Source organism: Triturus cristatus, chromosome 3_2 (assembly GCF_964204655.1).
Source record: "Triturus cristatus chromosome 3_2, aTriCri1.1, whole genome shotgun sequence".
NCBI classification, from domain to species: domain Eukaryota; kingdom Metazoa; phylum Chordata; class Amphibia; order Caudata; family Salamandridae; genus Triturus; species Triturus cristatus.
Genome location: NC_140584.1, coordinates 819,978,972 through 820,003,486, shown reverse-complemented (window position 1 = coordinate 820,003,486; position 24,515 = coordinate 819,978,972). Strand labels below are relative to the sequence as shown.

The 24,515-nt window shown below is 49.4% G+C and overlaps 2 protein-coding genes across 5 annotated transcripts in view; one reads left to right on the top strand and one right to left on the bottom strand.

Moving 5' to 3' along the window:
• Nucleotides 1-24,515, bottom strand: part of TRAK2 (trafficking kinesin protein 2) — a 376,229-nt gene that overhangs the window by 139,318 nt on the left and 212,396 nt on the right. For all 4 annotated transcript variants that reach the window (XM_085648987.1, XM_085648989.1, XM_085648988.1 and 1 more), the window contains 2 exons: nucleotides 9,314-9,430; nucleotides 8,693-8,902 (listed from right to left, as the gene is read on the bottom strand). In XM_085648987.1, coding sequence (XP_085505113.1) covers nucleotides 8,693-8,902; nucleotides 9,314-9,430 — 327 coding nt within the window. The remainder of the gene's footprint in view (nucleotides 1-8,692; nucleotides 8,903-9,313; nucleotides 9,431-24,515) is intronic.
• The window catches only part of STRADB (STE20 related adaptor beta), a 390,751-nt gene continuing 370,713 nt past the window's right edge, over nucleotides 4,478-24,515 (top strand). Inside the window, exon 1 of the mRNA XM_085648993.1 lies at nucleotides 4,478-4,669. The gene's annotated coding sequence lies outside the window, so the exon portion shown is untranslated. The remainder of the gene's footprint in view (nucleotides 4,670-24,515) is intronic.

Below are 24,515 nucleotides of genomic sequence, written 5' to 3'. Positions count from 1 at the left end.
GAACATTTTATGAAATTACACTTTGGAAAAAAATGCCACATTTTCCTCAGAGGGCGTACAACGTGCACAAAAGGTCTTGCAAAATACCATCAGATATTGGCTTAAGCAGAAATGGTCTCTGCCTTCCTCGCCCACCAACCTCCTGCAGGTAAACCTTACATGAAATTACATGTTACGAACTTTCATGAATTGTGCAGACACAAAATGTGGGAATTCCTTTGCCCGGCCTACCCTCAAGAACAGATCGTTTCAAACTAGCAGTAAGCAGACTGCTGTTAAACACCAGCGAGAACATGGCAATGAACCAGGGCAGTCCCAGAGGACTGGTTGCTTGCCAGATACAACTCTGCTCCCCCACAACAACTCACTTAAAAATAACGTTGGTGCCTCTCAATTTCTACGGAGTCATCAGGTATTAGCAGGCCCCTTCAGTGCATTCTGCAGATGGGAAGTCTGACTTCAGTTCTATTGACAGAGAAAAACGGACACTAAAAAAAAGCCATCGGAGCAAAACGTCCCTTTTTCCGACATTCGCTACAGGCCGAATGTGAAGTCATCTGTCTAAAAGGGAAAGTGCTCTTGAAAGATGTATACATACTACACTGGATAATAATTAAAAAACAAACATTTCTTGAGAGCAAGCAACAGACTTAACAAGCGTGGCCCGTCATGGGACGGACAGAAGATGTGCACTCGGGGACTGCCTTTACTGGCGTCAAAAAAAAAAAGTCCCCAGTGTATCACGCCACCAGTAAAGCATCCAATCCCCGCGTGCACATCTTCTGTCTCGTTTGTCTCCCGCGTGCATGCTGGAATCGTATCGATTCCAAAAGGCCTCTGCATGGCAGAGCAGAGCATGCGCTGCTTTCGCCAGGCCGAGACCTAAATAAGCCTTAATAAGCTTTGATCAATGAGGCCTTCATCTTTTTTCATAGGTTGTATAGGAGGCCAGAAGTAGCCATCAAATACAACCATATTCTCAGAATGCCTAACGTTCGCCCACTCATTTAACTTTGCTCCTGTGAATGTGCCCTTATAGTTTCCCTTCAGACACTTCCTGCTCTCCAGCACCACTGGAGCCAAAGGGAAGGATCATCCCAACCAGCACAATGAGCATGCTCAGAATAGTAGGAGATGGCCAGTGAATCCCTTTCAAAGACCAGTAGACAATGGAACTAATATTATACTACTGGTGTATGTAAATAACTCCCTGCTTCACTGTAAGTGGTCATTACATCCCTAGTTTAAGAGGATTCACTGAAGTAGAACATTCACAAGGTTATAGAATGAAAATGAGAAATGGGCACCTTTGTGCCTTCCTTGACATTTAGGCTTAGGCAACAGAGCCTCCAGTGTGTTCAAACAGCCAGGTTTACCTGCATGGACAGCTCATCCACTTGGGCGCAACCCAACACCTTTTTCCCTGCACTACTAAAAGTTACTCCAAAGCAGATCAGCACTGCTTTAGCAGCAAAGTTCATATGACCATGAGACCAACAGAAGCTAAAACACAAACTGAACAGGTCAATAGCGTAACAATGCCAGGCTCATCCCATCAGGCAGGCACAGTTCGGGAGGTGGGGACCTACATCACACTAACATGCAGGGTCTAATCAGGATCTGCTGTCAATTGCACTGAACATGCCATGCAGCACCTCATATGTTATGGGAAATGCTACCAGCAGGAGTCGAAGAACAATGGCCTGCCAAGGGGGAAGTCGTGATGCCAGCTGAAGGAAAGCATTTAATAAAAGTGTGTCAAATGCTAAATGTGCAAGTGTATTTGTGCATACATGTGAGTTTAGAGGAGTGCATTAACCCTTCATATAGCACTGACCCCGACATAATAGTGGCAATTCTTAATAATTGGGAGCGACCATAGCATGGATCCTGCCTATCCCTGGTATAATGCTGTAACAGACAGAATACACTTAAATCCGGACATCCTGGGGGTGTCTGTAGCAAGATGGTGTACACCTGTTATAAAAGACTGACAAAATGGTGATGATTTGTGGAGTATTGTGGGAATCTATGGCATAATGATGTTCCTCTTGTTATAAAACCGACCCCGGAAAACTTTGGAAAATTGCACGCATACGGTTGATCTCCATGGCACAATGGTGCCTACCCGCGATATAATGCCAACACTGGCATAATGGCAGCAGATCCCAGCCTCTTTTGGACATTCAAGGTATGACAACTGCACAGGTGGTATAAAGCTGACCCTTGCACGAGCCATAATTCTTGGCATATTGTGGGCATCCATGGTATGAGATGGCAACAGACAGGCATGAAAGGTAGAATCAATCATGTTGACAAGTCAGGCCATAACTTTCAAGCACCAAATGTATTTACTAAAAAGACTTTACTTACTTTCAGTTATACTATTTCTGGTAAATACTCTATTTAACCACAGATTCCTCACCATTATAATATCCCCATGCCCCAAATTGGATCCGGAATTTTCAGCATAATCCATGTGAAGCTCTGCTCTGCCCCAGAAGTGACAGCTGGAGCAGAACGTAAGGCCACCCAAGCATGTTGACATCAGTTTCTTTCTAGACACCTCACGCACCTTTGGACGGGGAGTCCACAAAAAACTACTTGTGCCAGTGTCAGCATCCCGAATGTATCCTCCTCCCGAATGTATCCTTCCGCAGACTGAGCGGTAAATGATCTAAAATAACTCTAAGGCCTCACCATGTTCAGCACTAGGAAATATTGAGAGTAACACGTAGTTCCAATCTCCAAAGCGGGGACTCTCTAGGTCTCCTTCCTCCAAGACAGCCTGAACTTCCTGCAGCAAAATGTACACATTTCCATAAAATGTCAAACTGGTGTTTGGAAACAAAATGATTGGATGACCAAATATATATTTGATTGATAACTATTATTTTTAAGACTGGTGAAACAAGTTTGATGTCCGAACCTGTAAGGTTTCTGTAACCAGAGCAACAGCACTGCTATATGAGCTTTGAAAATCAGTCTTCCGCTGCAGTGTACAGCACGGGATTAAGATTGGAGTAAACATTTGTATCCCTGCTCATTAAAAGGAGATACTCAATTATAGCATACGATTATGTTATGCTTACGTTTTGTAGACTTTTTATTTTAGGGAAATTATGGTAATAAACCATTAGACCACAATTCCCTGAAACTGCTCCTGGTGCAGGTGAAGCTACAACACTCCTAGAAAGGCCTGGGACTGCTTGCTTAGCACAAAAGTAAAATATTTATTTAGCACCCTTTCAGAATCAAATACGTTTTTTAGCAAATCTATGTGAAAGTTGGGCTGCATAATCAATTATTTGGTCAAACTGTTATAGGTAACTTTATTCTGGACCAAGGAATACTTCCCCTCCTAAGCAGGAAAGCAGTACAACGATGGAACTGTGGAGGGGAAACTAACATCCGAAATGAAATACCCTGAAAAAGCAGAAACTTTCACTCCAATTATTTTGTTGTTTGTCCTCTAAAGATCGTCAATGAGAAGTGATGTCACACAACAAGGTACACTAGGAGAGGAGACCTGCCCTCAGTAGTGGCTCAAGAGTATGTATAAACAAAAATGTAACCTTCCTCATTCTGGAATTTATTTCTGGGATACAAAGATCGGTACTGGGGGCTAGCAGCTTCCAAAAGGGTTGGAACCAAAATTGCTACCGAGGTATAGAATTCCACAGTCTCCACATGTAGTGATCTTACATCCAATTTCCGGATTCTGGAACACCAATGGTAAAAAAAAAATTTGATCAAAGTCCTGAGCAAACACAAACTTTGTCCCATCAAAGGTCCTGGTCTTCTTATTTCTGCATGCTGATAGCACATTGTTTTGGTACTTTTCCAGCAAACATAATTTGCACCAGACTATAAAGAAATATGTTAGCGTAGGAAAAAGATTTAAAATGCACTACTCACACAACCACTCTTAACAAGAAGGCTCAAAGGTCAATTACCTCATATGATACAGTAAGCCTTAGTAGGAATTGGCATACAAAACATAGAATACCAGACTGGCACACATTCCGTCTGTAAATGGCACAAAGACCACATTCTTGAAGCTCGGGTCTGTAGAGCACAGTGCTTAATTTGTGCCGGTGCTATCCGGTGCTTAGCACCGGCACTTACTTTTCAGGGCCGGGTCTACAGTCTGCACGACGGCACGTCGTCACTTATGAGAAGATGATGTGATGACAAGATGTTTATAATTATGTGACTCGGAATCGGCACGCGCAGAGTGCCAGTGTGCTTCGGTTGACTTGAGTCAGTGAGTCATTGTTGTGAATGTGAGCCGGTCCGGACTCCGGAGCAAAGCAATTGCAGCTCAGCACTCATTAATCATAATAATGATACTGACAGTGACATGGCGTCATCATGGCGGCCGCGGCGTAACGAAGGCATGGCCATTAGTTCAGTGAACTGCGACTGTTGCCGGTGGTGGGCGGGACTCGGGAGCAGTACTGGGTGGGAGTGAAGACATTGATTGGGTATTTGGATGTGCGCGCTGCGCGCAGATATTTTTCCGCTTACCAATGCCACGTCCCGGCACACCCGCACCCACGAGTCAGAGCCTCAGCCAGTCCGACCACGTTGAGGGGCAGGCAGCACCATCAGACGGCCCGCCGATCAGTTAATAATCGCAGCCCCAGCCGACCACAATGAGGAGTGCGTAAGTACTAAGTAACTGTTATTCAGACATCATGCCATCGCCATGCGTGCCACCTGTGACCTGCGACATGCCCGGTCACTCAGTGGTGGCGTGTCGGGCAAAGGGGTAGCTCCGGCTCCATTCGGTGACGCACTGATCGTGGCCCTGGCCCGGCCACGGTAATCATTTATTTAATTCAATATTCATCATATATCTAGGTTAAGAAGAGTGATAGTTGTTGTTAAAGAAGGGAAGGCCTGCCCCTTATTGTATCCTATACTCACAAGATTCGAATAATGCATGGCATGCTGAACTCCTGCCTCGGCTCAGCAAGCCGCCGCTGGCCGGGGTTACGTTGTTAAAGAAGGCCCGGCCGGCCCAGCTCTGCCCTGCCCCTTGAAGTATCCGCACTGCACTCTGCCTGGGCTGGCCTGGCTGGCTTGGCCAAGTAGCGGCCGCCGACGCCGGACACATTATCACGATAGGAGCAGGGCCGGGCCGGCCAGCCGGTGTTCAAGTTAAAGGCCCTGCCTTAGTGGCTATCCGAGTCGGACTGAACCGGCGCAGAGTGTTGTTCTGGCCTGGGTCTCCGTCCCGAGTCCCTGTGTGCTTCGGTTGAGGCCTGCTGCCTGCCTCCCGCCTGGGTTAAGTTAAACAATGCCAGTATGCCCGCTGGATGTTGTAGGAGCTGTGTGTGTGCGGCAGGCAGCGCACTGAGATTTTTTTCCGATTGCCACCATGCACCACCACCCCCCAGCACTCCCGGCCCGCACCCCACCTCACGAGCCATCAGTCCAACGATATTGAGGCCAGGCCAGGGTTGAGGCAGAGCAGGCAGACAGCAGTAGCAGCACCAGGCAGAGTGAGTCTAAAATACGGTAATAAATAAAGGCAGTGCCCCGGACGACTCGAGTATAATTATAATAACCAACCAGCCCGTAACTGTAAGTAACAGTGCCACCAAGTAAGGACTAGGGGTTACCTTAGATGATGATTCTCTAAGAGTCGTCCTATTGTATTTCAACACATTCAAGTAAAAAAAAACAGGTGTTCGTGTTCAAACACAGGCACACAGCGTCCCTTGAGGCCTCCGTTGAGCAGCATGCATTGCACTGCAAGTTGTAGTTTAAATAAGAAAACACAAGTTTTCCCACACGTGCTACAAGGTGGAATTGCTGGAGATTGTTTTTAATGACAACCCCACAAGTGTTGTCCCCACAAGTCTGTTCACAGCCGGTTCATCAACTCTGAACTGCTCCTGGAAACAATTCCATTTCTGCCCCTGATATCCGATCTCTCTGCTCGCGAGAATAGCTGCTGTCTTGGGACAGGAAGGTTTCACCTGGTACTGTTGAACTTGCACATTAGAACCAAGGTAAGGGTGCCCGGTGCACCCTGTGCAGCAAAGCTAGTTTGGCCGCAAGACAACAGTTGTGATTCTGGCACCATGAACTTAAAAAAGATTGCAACGTTATTTTCTGTGCAGTAGAATGAGTCCACGAGCAGACTTTCCAAACTTCAGCAGGTCACTCTTGAAGTGCAGAGACTGGAAAAAAACTGTTCCCTGAAGGCCTTCCCGCCCCATAGTTCCCAACTGGAACGAGCCCTGTGTAAGGGCTTTCCACCCATGGACCAGGCGCGAGCACAGTGTTGTGATGCAAACACTTCTTCTGTGTGGCATCGGCATTTGTATTGATGTATTATAAAGCGCTAAATTGTCATCTGATGATGGCTTCTAGGCGCAAATGACTTTTTTACATCAATAGCTCACATAAGAAGCCCACAACAGTGTAATAACCGTGAAATATTCCAGTTTTGAGCACTGCCTGTTGGCATAGGAAGGGCTTCTCTCAGAGATGCTCAGACAGATTATGTTTGTCTTGTTTGTGTCATGGGGGTGATAGAGTTAATGTGCTTTGAGAATTCAGGATGTGTGGGGGAGTAATGTCTACCAAATAATTTCAATGTTATGGGCAGCCACAAAACGATTTGAAGCAAGCACTGGTAAAAGCAACTTGTTTGCTGTGGACTGGCAGTCTTTTGAATTGTTCAACGCTTGTTTTGTGTTTTTATGATTTTTTTTTTGTAAAACTGGATGTTGAGGGAGCTCCTGTCCTTCAAGAATAAAAAAAAGTTGTTTAAAAGCAAAAATATATACGTGTTTGGTTTAAGAAAGCACAAATTGTCATAGTAGCACCTGGCACTGAGGGGAAATACTTTGTGTTTGCAGTGTCCTCGTTACAGGACAGAATGGCATTCTTTACAGTGAAGTTAGCCAATGTCTGAAATGGGGAGACTCATTTGCCCATGCTGCATTGGGCGGAAAGAAAATGTGAATGAAACAACAACAACCCAGTAGATGGTAATGTTGCGCTGCGGGCAATGGCTCAGCCGGTGGCGCTGTGGGTGGAGCTAACAGATGAAGTGGGTGGAGCTAGTGGAGGAAGTGGGTGGAGCCAGAGGAAAGAAGGTGTGGCCTACGAAAAAGATTTGAGCACCTGCACTTCATATTTTACAAATTAAGCACTGGTAGAGCAATTCTAACCGAATAAGCAAGGCAATCTAAGAGTCGCTTTTGAATAACCACAGTGGTGCACAGTCCTCCACTGAGCCACATTCATTTCATGGTAGCAAGTTAAACCACACGCATTTTTTTTCCATTAACTCCTACCAGTTATTTGTATCCCACATCACCACCCTGAGTTCTTTGCGCAGGAAGCACCCGCGTTAAATTTATGAAATACTCACAAAATCCTCAAAGTCCTCGTTCTCTAAAACGTTGTGCAGAGTTACAGTGAGTTAACATGATTTACTTTGTTGTGCATGCTATAAAAATCATTCCATCAGAAGCTAAACTAAGGGAAGCAAAATGAGTGAAAAAGTTGCAGGAAAAGGACACATCTGACAATTCTATGGAGTGTCAGATTCTTGGTAGGTATGAATATTAGGAGTGCTTCACGTTTTGAGCCCAAGTATTGTATACCCAATACTGAAGAGTTTGTTTATTACTGCAGACCTTTCAATTCCTCCCAGGTAAAGACCCCAAAAAGCTGTGGCACACAAATGTTGAACAGAAAAAAGGAGTCTTAACTTTATTCAAGAACATGGTCATAAAAAAAGGTTCTCAAACATAGTTTTAAACAAATCAATATTTATAATTTAATGTTACCAAAAAAGATTTATTTTTAAGAGTCGAGGCAAAAAAATGACTTATCACTAGACGTTTGGATTTACATAGAAACATTAGCCATGACGTGTTACTCCTTTTTACTTCATTTCTGAATGCAAAGGTTTATGGGATTGTAACATCGTCTGAAAGCACACACATGGAAATCAGGACGGCTGTTTAACGACTGTAGTACATCCAGCATTCTGACAAGAATGCCTGCAGACCTGAGGACTCAAGTGGATTTTAAACGATAAAACGCTGCTCTAGCTGTAGTGGTTTACAAGTATAGGCAGCATGATAGGTTTGAATATTTAACAGTACTTGGCTTCACAAATACATTTGCTCACAGGCATTTGTTGTGGTCGACCCGTCACTGCTGCTTCTCCAAACTTCCTTCTCGAAGCCTCCCTTCTCACAATATAACTCATAGATGGTCTTGGTGCGCATTGGAATTCAGTACTAGATTTCTATAGCATAAAGACTTAGATTGTGCTACTCCCTTACTTTGGAATGTGGACCACTGCAACTGTGAACTGATGCACAAGCAGGGCAGTGGACCTACCCAAGAACTATGGTGCTGGTTACAACAATTACCAAGTTCACTTTTCATATTCAATTGAATACACGTTATGAAAAATCACACATCTTTTGTTTTTATTGGCTATATTTGTAGTGGTACTTTTCATCACTTCTGCATCATCAAAAAAGGCAAAAATCCTATACCGATTCGTTTTATTATGCTAATGGGCCTGCACAACGGCACCTACTGTTACCTGAAAAGCTGCTAACTTGATTCTTTAGGGATTCTGACACCAGAAAAGGGAAGCACAGGTCATGGCAGAAACAAGGAGGCAGAGGAGGAGGGGGCGATGTACCTGTGATCGGAGTGTCAAGTTCTCGTCCTCCAGCTCCCGGAGCTTGCTCTGCAGGTTGTCCAACTGCAAGAGGCCCTGAGACACGTTAAAGGAATCGTTGGAGCGGAGGGGTGTAGAGCAGCTGGAGTCTGTTTCACTCTCTTCCGAGGCAATGGAGACAACACGAAGTAGGTCATCCTTCTTCGAAAGCTCGTGCTGCAGTTGGTTGACCTGAATGAAGAAACAGCCACCAGAAAAGTCATAAATAATCACTTCAATTACATCAAACAGCATGTCAAAAAAGTACCTTAAATTAAAAATAAATACTAAGAAAGTAGTGCTGAACCCAACTATGTTGAAAGCATAACTGGCAAAGTACGAGGGCATGATATTCAGACAATGCCATTGACTGGATATCTGAAGGGCAGATCTGCTGGATTCAATCTAATAATAAAATTGGTACGATATCACAGGAGGCATCATGGGCACAATGAGACACACCCCTTTCAGTATTGGAGGAAAAAAAAAAGACATTGGTGTGGAGGAGGAAAAAACCTACAGAGGAAAAACAAACCAATTTAAGACCAACACTAGTCTCTCGAAGTTGTATTATTTTCTGGTTTCTGTTTTAGAAACACTCACTTGGTCCAGGGCGTGAGCCAACTGCTCTTCCAAGGACTCATTTTGCTCAGCCAGAGAGTGGTTCCGCTTCAGAAGTGCCTGTCCGATTCGAGCAGCTAGTTCGAGATCTCGGTCTCTCTGTTGACAAAGAAAACCAGTGTTAGCTGTCGGGAAAGTGTCTGGCTCTAACACAGCCAAGATGACATGGACCCTGCTTGCATCAATGGACAGGTCCCTGTGAGCCTATGAAAGTTAGCTATTTTTAACGGGAATGGATAAAGAGAACAATTGTAATATGACTTGACCATTTTGTTTAGCTTTGGAGGGACTAAACAAACTAAACACTTCACTGGGTGAACCTGGCAAATTGCAGCACACCTGCTTTGGACACACCTGGATAAATCTAACCCATCTCTCTGCATCTAAAAAACAGATTCAAGACTCTTGTTGAGGCAACCTTAGTGAAACATAAGACAACTGATTGACAAATTGATGTATAGAGGAATCTGGATTTATCACACAGAAGAGTGAATGGACTTAGTAAGGCACATAGAGCACTTCAATATTTAACACTTGGAAAAGACCCCAGCTAACATCACACAAACATAAATAATTAGCATTAAGATACTGATCACTCTAAGCATTGACTGGCACTGGACGGGTCTAAACTTAACTGATAATTTACAGAAACTCAGAAATTAAAACTGAAAGATGTAATAGCCTTGAAATAGTGGTAGTGGCACAGTGTTCAAGTATAGACAGCAGGCAATGAATCAACAGTGCACGAGTTGAATAACACAGCAGACATTTTAGAATACAAGAGTCTCAGATATTTGTAAAGAGGAACAATTGAGATTGGAAAATTTCCTAGCTATCGTAACAAAGTTTCAATTCTATTAAGGACTCTGAGGCAAGGATCATGCCTTCTCTCTTCACTTTATTAAACAGCAGCCAATTTAACAAACATACTACATTTCCCATGAAACTTTTTTTTTTTAATTTTCAAAAACCTTCATTAAGGATTAGACACAGCAAAATTACAGGATTACACCATGACAAAATGATATGCACTGCGATACGACATAGGAGAGTAAAGGCTACCATGTGTATGAACCACAAAAAACAATATCTATGAAATAAGTCGGAAAAACACCAAAGCAATGAGGAGACACAGAGTCAGAGGGAAAGGGAGAGCAAGGAGGAGACGACTCATTGACCTTCACCGGTGGAGCGCCAGCGGGGAAGAGGTCGCCGGGCGCTGGGAAGTGTGACTCAGGAGGTAGGAGATGAGCGGACCCCAAATATCAAGTGGGCGGGATCTGGCAGGCATTAGGTCCCAGAATTCGGACAGGAGAGTCTGGCAACGGGAAGCATCCTCCAGCCAAAGGGCCACCTTTGGTGCGGGCCCGCAACCCCAACACATGGAGACCCTGCGCCACACGAGGACGAGTAACCTAGCAGTCAGTCTACAGGAGGCATCTGGACAAAATTCGATGAAGCCTAAGAGGCAAAGCAGAGGTTCAGGTTGGACCGGAGAGGAGGTGCTCTCAGAAATTACAGCGCAGACCTCACGCCAGTAAGCGGAGACCTTGGGGCATAGCCAGGCGAGGTGGGAGAAGTCAGGCGCAGAGCAGCGGAGGCATCTGTCATTGGCAAGGTGTCCCATCTTGTGGAGTTGTGCAGGGGTCCGGTAGAGCCTGTGTAGGTACTTAAAGTGGATAAGGTGCAGACGATCGTTAGGGGAGAGGCGTTTAATCAGAGTGCAGCAATACAGTCAAACGGCCTGGGAAATTTCAATACCTAGGTCCTCCTCCCACGCCACGCGCGCCCTGTCAGTGGAGGTGGAAGAAGCTGCCAGCGTGAGCGCGTAGATTTTGGTAACCAATTTCTTTGGGGAGGGAGACGTGTAGAGAAAATTGAGAGTGGCCATTGAGGGAGGGGCTTGGGGGAACGAGGGGTGAAGCTCCTTACAGACCGCCCGGAGCCGATGATAAAGCAGAGTGTCCGTAGGGCCAGAGTCAACAGCAAGTGTATAGAATGCATTCTCAGGGTAGAGATCGGACACAGTGGAAAGCCCAAGACGAGTGGCGTGTTTCGCCATCCCCGAAGATTGAAGAGGAGGAAAAGCCGGGTGTTGACCGATGGGCATCGCAGCCTGAAAGAGCATGTCCGAACCTGAGATTTTCCGGAGCCCTTCCCCCTCCCCACGCCCAGTGCAGGGTCTCAGCCGTATCTATCTCAGCGCGTGGAGGCCACGCCGTGACAAATAAAGCGGTAGCGAGCCGCCACAGTGGCGGGCAGGTCTGCCTAGACCGCGTTGTGGAGCTGAAACGGAGTGGGATGAAGCCAGAAGTGAAGAAAGCTGGTCTGGGCGCTGAGGGCATAAAGCTTGAAGTCGGGGGCACCAAGACCACCGCGCAACATAGGAAGAGTTAAAATATTATATGCAATCCGGGGCCGACGGCCAGCCCAGATCAGAGTGATCACCAAAGAGCGGAGTTTACGGAAAAAATGGGCAGTGAGGGGGATGGGGATATTGACGAATAGATATAAAAACTTCGGAAGCACCACCATCTTAGCGATGGCTATGCGACCGGCTAGAGAAAGTGGCCATCGGCTCCAGAGGGGAATCTTGGACTCCAACCAGTCCACCGCGTGACCGAAGTTGACTCTCCAGAGTTCCTCGACGTCCCTACTCAGCCAGATCGAAAGATACCTACTGGGCTCAGTCGCCCACACAAAGGGATAATCCGGATCGAAGTGGCATTGTGGCATCGGTGAGAGGGAACAGCACAGACTTGTTCCAGTTCACCTGGATGCCGGAGTAGCTGCCAAAGCGCATCACCTCACGAACCAGAGGACTGAGGTTCTCTCCTGAGGGTTGCGGACATATAGGGTGACATTGTCCGCATACATAGAAACAAGTAGAGCACGAGCCGCAAAGCCGATGCCTCCGAGTGTGATGCTGGCGCAAGCGGCTCCATTGCAATGGCGAAAAGCTTTGGTGACAGTGGACACCCTTGCCGTGTGCCACGCTCGATGGAAATGGGATCGGAGATTTGGCCGTTGAGCCGAAGACTGGCGGTGGGCAGGGTATAAAGGAACAACACTTTACGTATGAAAAACGGACTGAAGCCCAAGCAGGGGAGGAGATAAAAAAGGAAGGGCCACTCTAGGGTGTCGAAGGCTTTAGTAGAGTCTAGCAAGGCCGCCACGGTCTGGAGCGCAAGGTTTATTTGATGAAGACAGAGTAGATGGTCCGAAGATTATGGGAGGTGGCACGGCCAGGGATAAAACTGGACTGATCCGGGTGGGTGATAAGCGGCATGAGGGGAAGAAGGCGCGAACCAAGCAGTTTAGCAAAAATTTTGTTGTCCGTATTTATAAGTGACAGGGGACGATAAGAGTCCCCCAACTCAGGTGATTTGTCCGGTTTTAAGAGCAAAGTGAGTAAGGCCTCGCGAAACGATGGGGCTGGGGGAACTGTCCGGTCTCAAACAACTTCTTCTACATTGCGGCTAGGTGCGGTACCAAAATAGGGGCAAAGGCCTTGTAGAAGGCGGCCGGCAGGCCATCCGGGCCAGGAGCCTCATCACCGGGCATACAATTAATTGCAGCTAGTATCTCTTCTTCGGAGAAAGGCTCGTCAAGGAACTCCCGGTGGGGATTACCTAACCATAGCCGTTGGAGGGTGTCAAAGTATTGATCAAGGACCTTGTGCGAAAGGACTGAGCCGGCCGTGTAAAGGTGTGTGTAAAATGAAATAAAGCGAGCTTTGATTTCCTCGAGCGAGGTTGTTCGATCGGGGACCCCCGTTACGGCCGGCGTTAATCGAAGATGAGGCCCGAGGCGGGGGAAGGTTAGCCAGGGTTTTAACAGGGCGATCACCCTTGCCGAAACGACACGCCCGAGCCTCTCTGCCAAGAAAGGAGAGTTCTCTGTTGGCATCGTTGGCAAAATGGGTCAGTTTCCCCCGGATCTGGGCGAGCTTATCAGGGTTGGGGTCCCAAGCATGGAAAGAATCGAGATCCTTAATCTCCTTTTCCAATTTCTCAAGAGTGCCGCAGATGGCTCGTCGGACGCCGGACCCAAAACTCTCCCATAGCGTGGATGGTGAATCTACAGAACCCTCGTTAAGCTCGAAGAGGTTTGTGATTGCAGTCTGCATGTCATCGCAGAATACCGAATCACGAAGAGTGTTAGAGGGGAACCGCCAGGAGAAAGCACAGCAGGGGGAGTGTGGAAGGCGCAAGCATAAGCGAACAGGAGCATGGTCTGAGAGAGTGCACGCCATGTGGTCGACGGAGGTGAGCCACGCCAAAGCGTCCGGGGTTGTAATCCAGAGGTCGAAGCGGGACCAGCAGCCGCGAGAGCCAGCAACACAAGTACCCTCCCGCGCGTCGGGGCGAGTGTGTCACCGTGCATCGTAAAAGGAGTTATCAGTGAGAATGGAGTTGAGGAGGGCAGTGGCGCGCGGGTGAAGGGTGCGAGCACCGGACCGATCAAGGGAAGAGGAGAGTGTTGTATTAAAATCCCCACCCCAGAGGAGCGTGGCAGGGCTGAGAGCAGAAATGTGGTGCCAGACTTGTGCGAAGAAGTCAGTGTCATCACCGTTGGGCCCATACAGGGCAGCAAGTATTGAATATGCTACTTACCAGTATGCATCTGTTCTTGGCATGTAGGGCTGCTGACATTTATATCTGTGCATAGATCGCCGCCTAGTGTTGGGTCCGGATGTTTGCACGTTGTTGTCCTGGAAGAGTCTTCGAAGTATCACGAGATAGGTGACTCCTCCCCTGGACCACAGTGCGCATGGGCATCCTCTCCATCCTTAGATTGTTTTTCGCCATTGTGGCAGTGATGGAGTAGATACAGTAAGTGATGACCATGCTATACAGTAATTCTGAGAGCTGTAGCTGCTACAGGCGCCGGGGAGGAGGGTGGGCGATATGAATGTCAGCAGCCCTACATGCCAAGAACAGATGCATACTGGTAAGTAGTATATTCAGTTCGAGGCATGTGGGCTGCTGAATTCATATCTGTGCATAGAATACATAGCAGTACCTCCTATTAGCGGCGGCTACCCATGCCAGCTGCAGCAGTCTGAAAAAGAGTTTTGAGAACAGCCTGTCCTACAGCTGCCTGCTGCTTTGAGTGTACATCTACACAGTAGTGTTTGGTAAATGTATGTACAGTGGACCATGTGGCTGCTCTACATATTTCCTGTAAAGGAATGTTTCCCAGGAAAGCCATGGACGGCCCTAACTTTCGTGTTGAGTGGGCTCGTGGGGGAATCGTTAAAGTGCGTTTAGCTTTTTGATAGCAAATTTGAATACATTTAACGATCCATCTGGCTATACCTGCTTTGGAAATGGCGTTGCCCTTGTGTTGTGGAGAAAAGGCAACGAAAAGTTGTTTTGTCTTCCTAAAGACCTTAGTTCTGTCTATATAGTACATGAGGGCTCTCTTTACATCTAGTGTATGGAGCATTCTCTCTGCGACATTTTGTGGATTTTGAAAGAAAACAGGCAGTTCAATAGTTTGATTCATGTGGAACTGCAATATCACCTTGGGCATGAATTTGGGATTGGTACGTAGTACAACCCTGTTTGCGTGAACCTGTATGAATGGCTCTTGAATGGTTAGTGCCTGGAGTTCACTAACTCTTCTTAACGAAGTGATTGCCACTAGGAAAGCTACTTTCCAGGTGAGGAATTGAATCTCACATGAATGGAGAGGTTCGAAGGGTGGACCCATTAGTCTGGTGAGGACCAAATTGAGGTTCCACACCGGTGCTGGTGGGTGTCTTGGGGGAATTACTCGTTTGAGTCCCTCCAAGAAGGCTTTGATGGCAGGCACTCTGAATAAAGAGAGGTGCTGCCTGTTTTGGAGATAGGCTGGTATTGCGGTTAAATGGATATGTATTGAGGTGTATGCCAGATTGCTTCGGTATAGGTGTAAGAGGTAACAGATGATGTTTTGAATGGATGCGTCCAGCGGGTTAATTTCATTGTTGTTACAATAAATGACAAACCTCTTCCATTTAGCCGCATAGCAAACTCTGGTAGTGGGTCTTCTGGCCTCCTTGATGATATCCATACAGTCAGGTGGCAGGTTTAGGTAGCCAAACTCTAGGACTTCAGGAGCCAGATTGCCAGGTTCAGCTGTTGCGGATCTGGGTGCTGAATCTCGCCATGGTTCTGCGTTAAAAGTGCGGGTTTGATCCGCAGCCTTTGATGCGGCACCACGGAAAGTTCTAGAAAGGTGGTGTACCATGGTTGGCGCCCCCATATGGGAGCAACTAGGATGAGTGTCAGTGAGTGTTGTCGCAAATTGCATGCCACTAGAGGTATTAATGGCGCTGGGGGAAAAGCGTACGCAAATCTGCCGGACCAGTTCATCCATATCGCATTGCCCTGTGACTGTGGATGTGGGAACCTGGCGGCAAAGCTTTGGCATTTTGCGTTTTCGTTTGTGGCGAATAGGTCTATCTCTGGATGACCCCACTGCTGGAAGTACGGTTGGAGTACTGATGGGTGTAACTCCCACTCGTGCATCTGCTGGCTGTGTCTGCTGAGCAGATCCGCCATCTGGTTGTCCTTGCCGGGGAGGTGTTCCGCCATGAGGAATATGTTCCTCTGAATGGCCCACTTCCACATGCTCTGAGCCAGATGAGACAAATGTGGAGAGTGTTCCTCCCTGCTTCTGTATGTAGTACATGGCAGTCATGTTGTCCGTCCGGATCAACACGACTTTGTTGCACAAGTGTACTTTGAATGCCTTCATGGCTAGGAAGATTGCCATCAGTTCCAGAACGTTGATGTGCATCTTCTTTTGTTGCATTGTCCATAGTCCCTGCACTATGTAAGTGAGTACATGAGCTCCCCAACCCTGGATAGAGGCATCTGCTGTCAGTATTATTTGTGGAACAGGCTCTTGGAACGGTCGGCCCTTGCAAAGGTTTTGTGGATTCCACCAATGCAGAGAGTTGTATGCCCGACCGCTTAGTTGCCCGTGAGCCTGATTCCATTGACGTGCTAAGCACTCCTGAAGCGGGCGCATATGTAGTCTAGCGTGCGGGACTATGAAAATGCAGGAGGCCATCATGTCTATCAACTGCATGAACACTCGCGCAGGGAGGGAGTGTTGAGGTTTGAACTTTGAGATCAGCAGTTGCATGCTGTTGATCCTCACTAAATTTGGCTGAGCTGTGGCTGCCAGAGTGTTTATGGTCGCGCCCAGGTACTGTCGTACGTGTGCGGGTTGGAGATGTGATTTTGGGTAATTTAGTGAGAATCCCAGACTGTGAAGAAGGTGAATGGTGAGGGACATGTGGCTGGCACATTGCTGGGCTGACTTTGCCTGAACAAGCCAGTCGTCCAGGTAAGGGAAGTCATGAATGTGTTGTTTTCGTAGATGTGCAGCCACTGTTGCTGGGCACTTGGTAAAGACCCTGGGTGCTGTTACTCCGAAAGGGAGAACTTTGAACTGATAGTGATGGTTTTGAATAGTGAACCCGAGATATTTCCTGTGTGAAGGGTGTATGGGTATGTGGAAATACGCATCTTTTAGGTCCAGTGTGGCTAGGAAGTCTCCCTGACTGAGTAGCGGGAGAACCTGCTGTAGGGTGAGCATATGGAAATGCTCTGAGAGAATGTATTGGTTGAGGGGTCTCCGGTCTAGTATAGGTCTGAGCGACCCGTCCTTTTTTGGGATTAAGAAGTACAGAGAGTACACCCCTGTCCCCTGCTGGTGGACGGGCACAACCTCTATTGCACCTTTTTGCAGCATGCTTAGCACTTCCTGCTGCAATAATGCTAAGTGCTCTACGGACATAGGACGGTGCTTTGGCGGTATGTTGGGTGGAGTGGAGGTTAATTCGAGACAGTAACCGTGCTGGATAATGTCCCTGACCCACCTGTCTGTGGTGATGGTTTTCCACGTGGACAGGAACCGCTGGAGTCTCCCCCCGACAGGTGTTATGTGGTCGGGGGGGGGGGGAAGGGGGAGGGCGTCACTGTTTGTTTTTGGGTGAGGACCTGGTGTTGCCGTAACCACGTCCTCTGCCCTTGGTGCTGGAGCCACGATATCCACCTCTGTTGGTTTTATCGTAGGTACTCTGCGTGCCCCCTTTAGTGTATTGCTGCTGTGACCCCTGGCCTCTAGCTGCTCCTCTATTCCCGGGGCGACGAAAGGAGCCACTACGAAACTGCTGCGTCTGCAGAGCCCCCATTGATTTCGCAGTGTCAGTGTCTTTTTTTATTTTCTCAAGGGTAGTGTCAACTTCAGGGCCGAATAAGTAGTCGGGGTTGACTGGTTGATTTAAGATGTTGTTCTGAATCTCCGGCTTGAAGCCTGAGATTCTCAACCATGCGTGTCGTCTCAACAGGACGCTTGTGTTGATTGCCCTTGCCGCTGTGTCGGCAGCATCCAGGGCGCACTTGATGGATGCATTGGTAAGGAGTTGTCCCTCTCTGAGGAGGAGCTCCGCTGCCTCTTTGTATTCATCTGGCAAATGTTGGAGTAGTGACTCTAGTGTGTCGTAGTGGGAACGATCATAACGGGCCAGGAGCGCCTGTGTGTTGGCAATGCGCCAGATGTTTGCTGCTTGCGCTGCAATCCTTTTGCCGGATGTCTCCAGCACTTTGGACTCCTTGTCTGGGGAAGGAGCATCACCTGTTGTCTGCGAATGGGCTCATTTGCGAGCGTTAGCAACTACCATGGAGTCCAGAGGTAACTGACCCCTAATGTACATAGGGTCTCCGGGTGCAGGCTTGTATTTTTTTTCAATCCTGGGGTTTAGCAACCGTGCCCTGGTTGTTTCCTTAAAAATGTCTTTGGCAGGTTGAGGACTCCTTTCAACATGGGCAGAGTCTTGACAGTTCTTTCGGAAGAGGCGAAAGTGTCCACCAAGAAGTCTTCTTCGACAGTGTCGGAATGGAGTTCTACTCCATGATTGGCAGCAGCCCGTTCTATGAGGGCATTGAAGGCAGCAGTGTCCTCTGTGGGAGATGTCTTGGTGCTGTAAAGCTGCGTGTCCTGGGTATCTGGCGCGGTACCCAGGTCTGTAGGGTCATCCCATGCTTGATCTGGGTCTTGCAGATGCTCATCAGGATCGACATCCCCAGGGTAGATGGTATCATCTCCCATATAGTCCTCTACTGCGTCTGTCTCTGAAGGCGTAGGAGAAAAGGACTGGGGATCCTGATAGGAGGGTTGTAAGCGTTCATGAAGAACTGGTTCCGACCCCGCTGGCAATTTGTGCTTGAGAGGGATTCTGTAGGAGTCCAATCCCCTCTCTGGCGTGATTTTCCGCTTGCGGAGCATCAGTGTTGGCGTCGATGAATTGTGGCTGTGAAGGCCCAGAATCTGTGTGTCCAGGAGATGGGGATTGCGTTTGGCGGACAAGTATTCGGATCTCGAACATCTTCGGCGCCGTGGACGGCGGCAAGCCAAAAGTGATGTTGGTCGGCGCCGAGGGTGCCTTCGGAGCCTTGTGCGTGTCGGGGCCCGACGTGGATCGGAGGGCTGCCTGTTCCCTGATGCGTTGCAATGATGCCGCGACTTGTTGCACGGAGAACGCAGAAGGCTCTTCGGAACCGGTCGGCACCTTGGAGGTAGGCGTCGACTGCTTTGGAGCCATGGGGTCATCGATCCGAAGAGAGGTATCGAGGGTCGTTGGAGTCGACGACTTGGCGTGTGCCGCTGTCTTCGACGTCGACGCAGATGGTGCGGCCATTTTGACTTTGGTGGTCGGGGCAGACGGCTTCGGTGCCTGAGGCCGAGGCGTTTTGTGGGGGCCGAGGGCCTTTTTCTTCGGCTCGGTACCAATATCCGCTGCAGTGAGCTCGGCGCCGAAATCCCTTTTACTGCGTTCGGGGCCGACGGCCTTTGCTGGCATCGAAGGAGTGGAGGGCTTCGAGCCGATTACAGCCAGTTTCACTTTTGGTTTCGGTGGAACTGCTGCGACGATTGGTTTCGGTTTCGCTAAAGGGAATCCAGTCGTTTCCGTTAATAAGGGCTCGTGCGGGATGTTTGAGGCCGGGCCTGAAGGCGGGGCCGAAGAACTTTGAGATTGATCTCGGGTAAGGCCCGGAGGTGATCCCTCGACCTGAGCCTTATGATGACGCACTTTGTCGGCCTCCGTATCGACGGGTGGGCCTGGCTCCTCGCTAGAGCTATCTTCTTCGGCCCCAAAGGCCTCATCGTAGTCTCCTACCTCGTCGATGACTTCTTCCCTTTGAAAAAGCACCTCATCGTCCTCATCCGATCGGGAATCGTGTTCGGAAGCAGGGCTGGAGTTAACTTCTTCCACGCTTTCGGCGTCCTCTTCTTCGGTGCTGAAGATGTTGGCCAGCGCAGGCGCCGATTGCTGCGCTTCTAATCTCGCCGCCCGTAGATTTGGGAGAGTCTTCTTCGATTGGAATCGGGCACAGGCTATACATTTCGACTCATCGTGATCCGGTGAGACATTTGTTGCATACCGGGTGGACGTCGATGTGTGGGTATTTAGCGTGGCATAAAGGACACCGTTTGAATGGAGTCCTCGATTCCATCGTCGATGTAAGTTTGATGTTCGGACCAAACGGATCCGAAAAGGTTCTAAAATAGTAAAGAAAGTAGTCGATACAGAACGGGAACAGTACCGACGAAATCTAAAGGCCTTTTGGCCTTAAACCTAATTTTCCTAACTTGAGCTAAGATAAGCACATCCGAACCCAATGGCGGAAAAAAACAATCTAAGGATGGAGAGGATGCCCATGCGCACTGTGGTCCAGGGGAGGAGTCACCTATCTCATGATACTTCGAAGACTCTTCCAGGACAACAACGAGCAAACATCCGGACCCAACACTAGGCGGCGATCTATGCACAGATATGAATTCAGCAGCCCACATGCCTCGAACCAGGGGCTAGGCGTGAAGAGTACCGTGGAGAATTACGAAGCGTCCCCCAGTGTCGACAACCACCTGTGAAGTCTGCCAGGGGAGCCCTTTACATAACAGGATGGACACCCCCCGAGAGTAAGAAGAGTAGAAAGAGGAGTGAATTTCGCCCCAGTGTCGAGAGAGAAGCCTAGAGGACGTGGCAGGCAGGAGATGGGTTTCCTGCAGGAAGCATATGTCCATCGTATGACGAATAAGGTGGGCGTGGACCAGTCGTGCCTTACGGTGGTCGTTAAACCCCGAACATTCCAGGTCTAAAGGACAATGTCCGTAATAGTGCAGAGTCAGGAAGAAGGGTGAGAAACAAGTCGATAGGAGAGAAAAATGGTGCGTGGCGATACAAGTGATGCTGCCACCAATGGTGCAAGAATAAGGTCGGTGCAGTAAGCGTGGGGGCGCAAAGTAGTGACATAACCCAAAATACAAAGTCCCACATGAGGACGCCAGTGCAATCTTCGTGGTGTCCGCGGCCGAGGGGCGCACAATGAAGGTGCATAAAAAGAGCATAACAATGAGCCCATTAGGTGCATAAAACAGACGTACAAAATAAAAATGGTGTGTCATGAAGGAGCCAATGACATGAAGCAGTGCAAGAACAAACAAAGCCCCAATGAGAGGAAAGAGTCCCCAAACACCCCCAGCCCAAACCTCCAACCCACCCACCCCAGGAAACAACCCCAGGAGAACCACCACCACCCCCACTCCAACCACCCCAAACAGGCTGAGATACCACCCATACCCAAAACTAGGAAGGAGAGAGTCAATGTCGAGCAAGGGAACTATCCCGTTGGGGCATGGTGTCGCTCAGCATACACCCCTGCCTTGAAGGCAAGGTGACCAAGATCTAAGCATGTCAGACAACAATAAAAAAAATATCAATTGGCAGAGATACAAAAGCCCCTATGTGTGGGCCGGAAACGGCATGACCCGGGGGGGGCTATAGCAACAAAGATAGCCAGTGCGGAGCAAGGGTAGAGGCCACAGAAATTGCAAGTAGTGAGCAAATTTAAGTGCACAGCCAATCAGTCATTGTCATTAAGGTGGTCAGCTGCAGCGGCCTGAGAGTCAGCAGGTGAAGAGCGATGCGACCTGTCAAGGATCCGGGAAGACGAGCGTTTTAGAACCCTGCTGGACCCACAGCTTAGCAGGATAAGCCAGTGAGTAGGAAACGTCGTGCATTTGGGCGATCCGTTTTGCCGGGAGGAATTCACGTCGAGTCGCCTGGTCAGCGATTGTGTAGTCAGGATAGAATGAAAGAGTTGCTTTGATGGCGGATTTCGCCCTTCTCTCTGGCCGCCCGGAGAATGGCATCACGGTCTCTAAAGTTCAGGATTTTGGCGATGATGGGGCCAGCCGGCAGACCAGGGCCTGGACAAGGGCCGAGGGAGCGCTGTGCCCTCTCAACAATAAAGACAGAGGAGAGGACATCGCCAAAGAGTTCCCGGATGAGCTGTTACACAAAGTCCTCCAGTCGGGAGATATTAGTGGATTCAGGTACTCCTGTGATGCAGAGGTTGCTCTTCCGGGAGCGCCCCTCCAAATCTTAATTTTTATTCCGAATGAGGTCAAGTACCTTGTCCATCTGTAAGAGTTTTTGGCGATCTTGAGTGGCGGCATCCTCGGCATCAGAGACCCTGGATTCGACATGCAAAAGACGAGCATCACGAGAGTCAACTCGTGCCTTGACTGAGTCCAGACGGGCAGACAGCTGTTCAAGCTGGGCCACAATACCTGTGACCGTGGACTTGACGACAAGCATATTTGCCTTTAGATCATCTTCACGTGCAGGGGGTGCCTCCATGATGGCAGCGGGGTCATCACCATCTGAGCTTGCGCCATCCTGATTCGTCAGGCGACGCTGGTTGAAGGCGATCTTGGGCTGCTTAGGGTCAGTTCTCCCCTTGGCCGGCAGAAGGCACGGCCAGAGAGCAAAAGGGGGGCAACGGCCAAAGGAGAAGGCGACAGAAACCAACAGGTGAGCTACAGACAAACAGCAACTAGGCCAACTGCAAGGGTGATGACGAGGTCTACAGAAGCGCCCCCAATACAGGAGGACAGGCGCGGATAACCACTGAGGACCACAGGAGCAGCGGGAAGGTGGTAGGACTCGACGCAGGGTGTACACAACAGGCTGGCGGAATGCCAAAGGCAGACACCGCAGTGAAGACCCAAGGAGGACGCGCCCCTCCAAGCTATGTGATATAGCAAATGCCCGGAGAGTGCAGGGGGCCCAGTTGCAGGCAGCAGAAGAGGTGGCGCGGTGCCAACACGAGGTCCACGAAGTCGCGTTGGGGGCGTAAGAGCTAGACAGCACCAAATGCAGCGGGCCACAGGTATACTCCTTCGGGTGTGGCCAGCGGGGTCTGATGGCACAGGTGCAGGGGCGAAGTCGCAGGGTACGAAGGGCAGCAGGCGGCCCCCAGTGAGAGCCCAGTATCGCAGGCCAGCCGGCTGAGGAGTGGCGAGGGATATCCCAGAAGAAGTAGAAAGTAGAAGGCCATGCCGTGCAGTACATGCACCCCCAGCTCCCGCAGAATCCCCGGCAGGGACAGGAAGCGCCGTGGAGGAACAGGGCCAGATGGCTGGAGGCGCCAGAAACCGCTGCGGCTAGGCGACATGCAGGAGAACGCCCAGGTTGAGGCCAGTAATCCAGGCGGCGAGGGTCCTGTGCAGGACGACGCAGCTATGAGGTCAGAGCAGTCACAAGGCACGCCGTAGGGTGAGAATCCAGTGGTTGTGAGGAGTTGGGCCCAGGGCCAGACACCCGGCAGATGCGTGGCCGTAATTGTCAGTCCTCGGGTCAGAAGCCAGTGCCAGATCGACTGCGCCTCCTGCGACAGAGTGCGTGATCTCGACCCCCCCCTGCTTGTTGAGGTAATACACCGTGGTTGTATTGTCTGTCTGGACGAGCAGCGAGTTGGTCTGGAAGGACGGATGGAAGGCCTTCAATGCCAGGTAAACGGCTCTGAGTTCCAGGAAATTCATGTGGTATGTCGACTCCAACAGGGACCACTCTCTGGAATGCGCTCCCCAGCCATGGAGCGACGCATCCGTCACGATACTCTGCGTGGGAATGTTCTTGTGGAAGGAAACCCCCCTGAGGAGATTTTCCGCCGAACACCACCACTTCGGCGACTGAAGAGCATGCAGAGACAGTGCGTGAGGAAGATACATGATGCCATCGATCCCAGCAGCGAAGACACTTCCTCACTGTTGTCGATGGAGCAGTCATAATGGCCTGAGTCTTCCGAAGGAGTGACAATCGTGACACGCTTACTGACAGCGTAGAGATGGAGGCCCCCACGTACTGTATGCACTGGACCGGCGTCGGGACAGACTTGGACATGTTGACGTGCAACCCCAGCTTGAGAACCCGAGCCTTCCGAAGGATCGAAGAGTGTCTCCCCTCCGACGGACACACATTCGTTGAGCCAAGACAGACCTTGTGAGGTTGGTGCGGAGGCCCAAACGAAGTAAGAGAGAAAGTCCGAGTGAAATGCAGGCGCGCTACCTGAAAGTAGCTGCCTTGACCAACCAATCGTCCAGAAACGGATAGACACTGTTATTCTCATATGCGCAGCCACTACGTCCTTGCGTATGGAACATTCCGAGGTGTTGACTTCAGGCCGAAAGGAGGCACAAAGCAATGATAATGGTCGTTGCCCACTGTGAAAAGCAGGAACTCGCGATATTTTCCCCGCCAAGGGTACGTGAGAATCTGCGGCCTTCAGATCTAATGCGCATAGTCAGTCTCCCTGATGAAGTTGAGGGGAAATCTAATGCAGGGACCTCCACCGGAATTTATTACTCTTTGACCCCACGAGTCGGCTTGTCGCACACCGAACACGGGTCCAAACTCGGTCATGTCTCCCTTGCACACTAGAAGGAACAGTGAGTATCATCCCATTCCATTCCGTCCCAGAGGAGCCGATTCTATCTTCCTTTACTGGAAGAGGGTGGTGGCCTCCTTCTACAACTCGCGCATGTAGCGCGATAGAGTTGGAGGGAGCGCTGGAGGAGAACTGGAAGAGTCGCACGATATTCAGCACCTGAATGATTCAATGGCGGCCCGAGACCGCAGAAACAAAATCTGGGAGGCATAACGCCGCTGGAAAGGGCGGACGGCCTTAAGCCGTTCTCCATGCCCCTCCAAACCTACCGCCTTCAAAGCCTCTGCCTCGGCCTTCATGCGGGCCACATCGCTATCCGCATGGGAGCAAAAGAGTTGCGCCAGAGCACGGGAGATTAGAAACACACTGCTGTGCCGCAGGCTTCACAG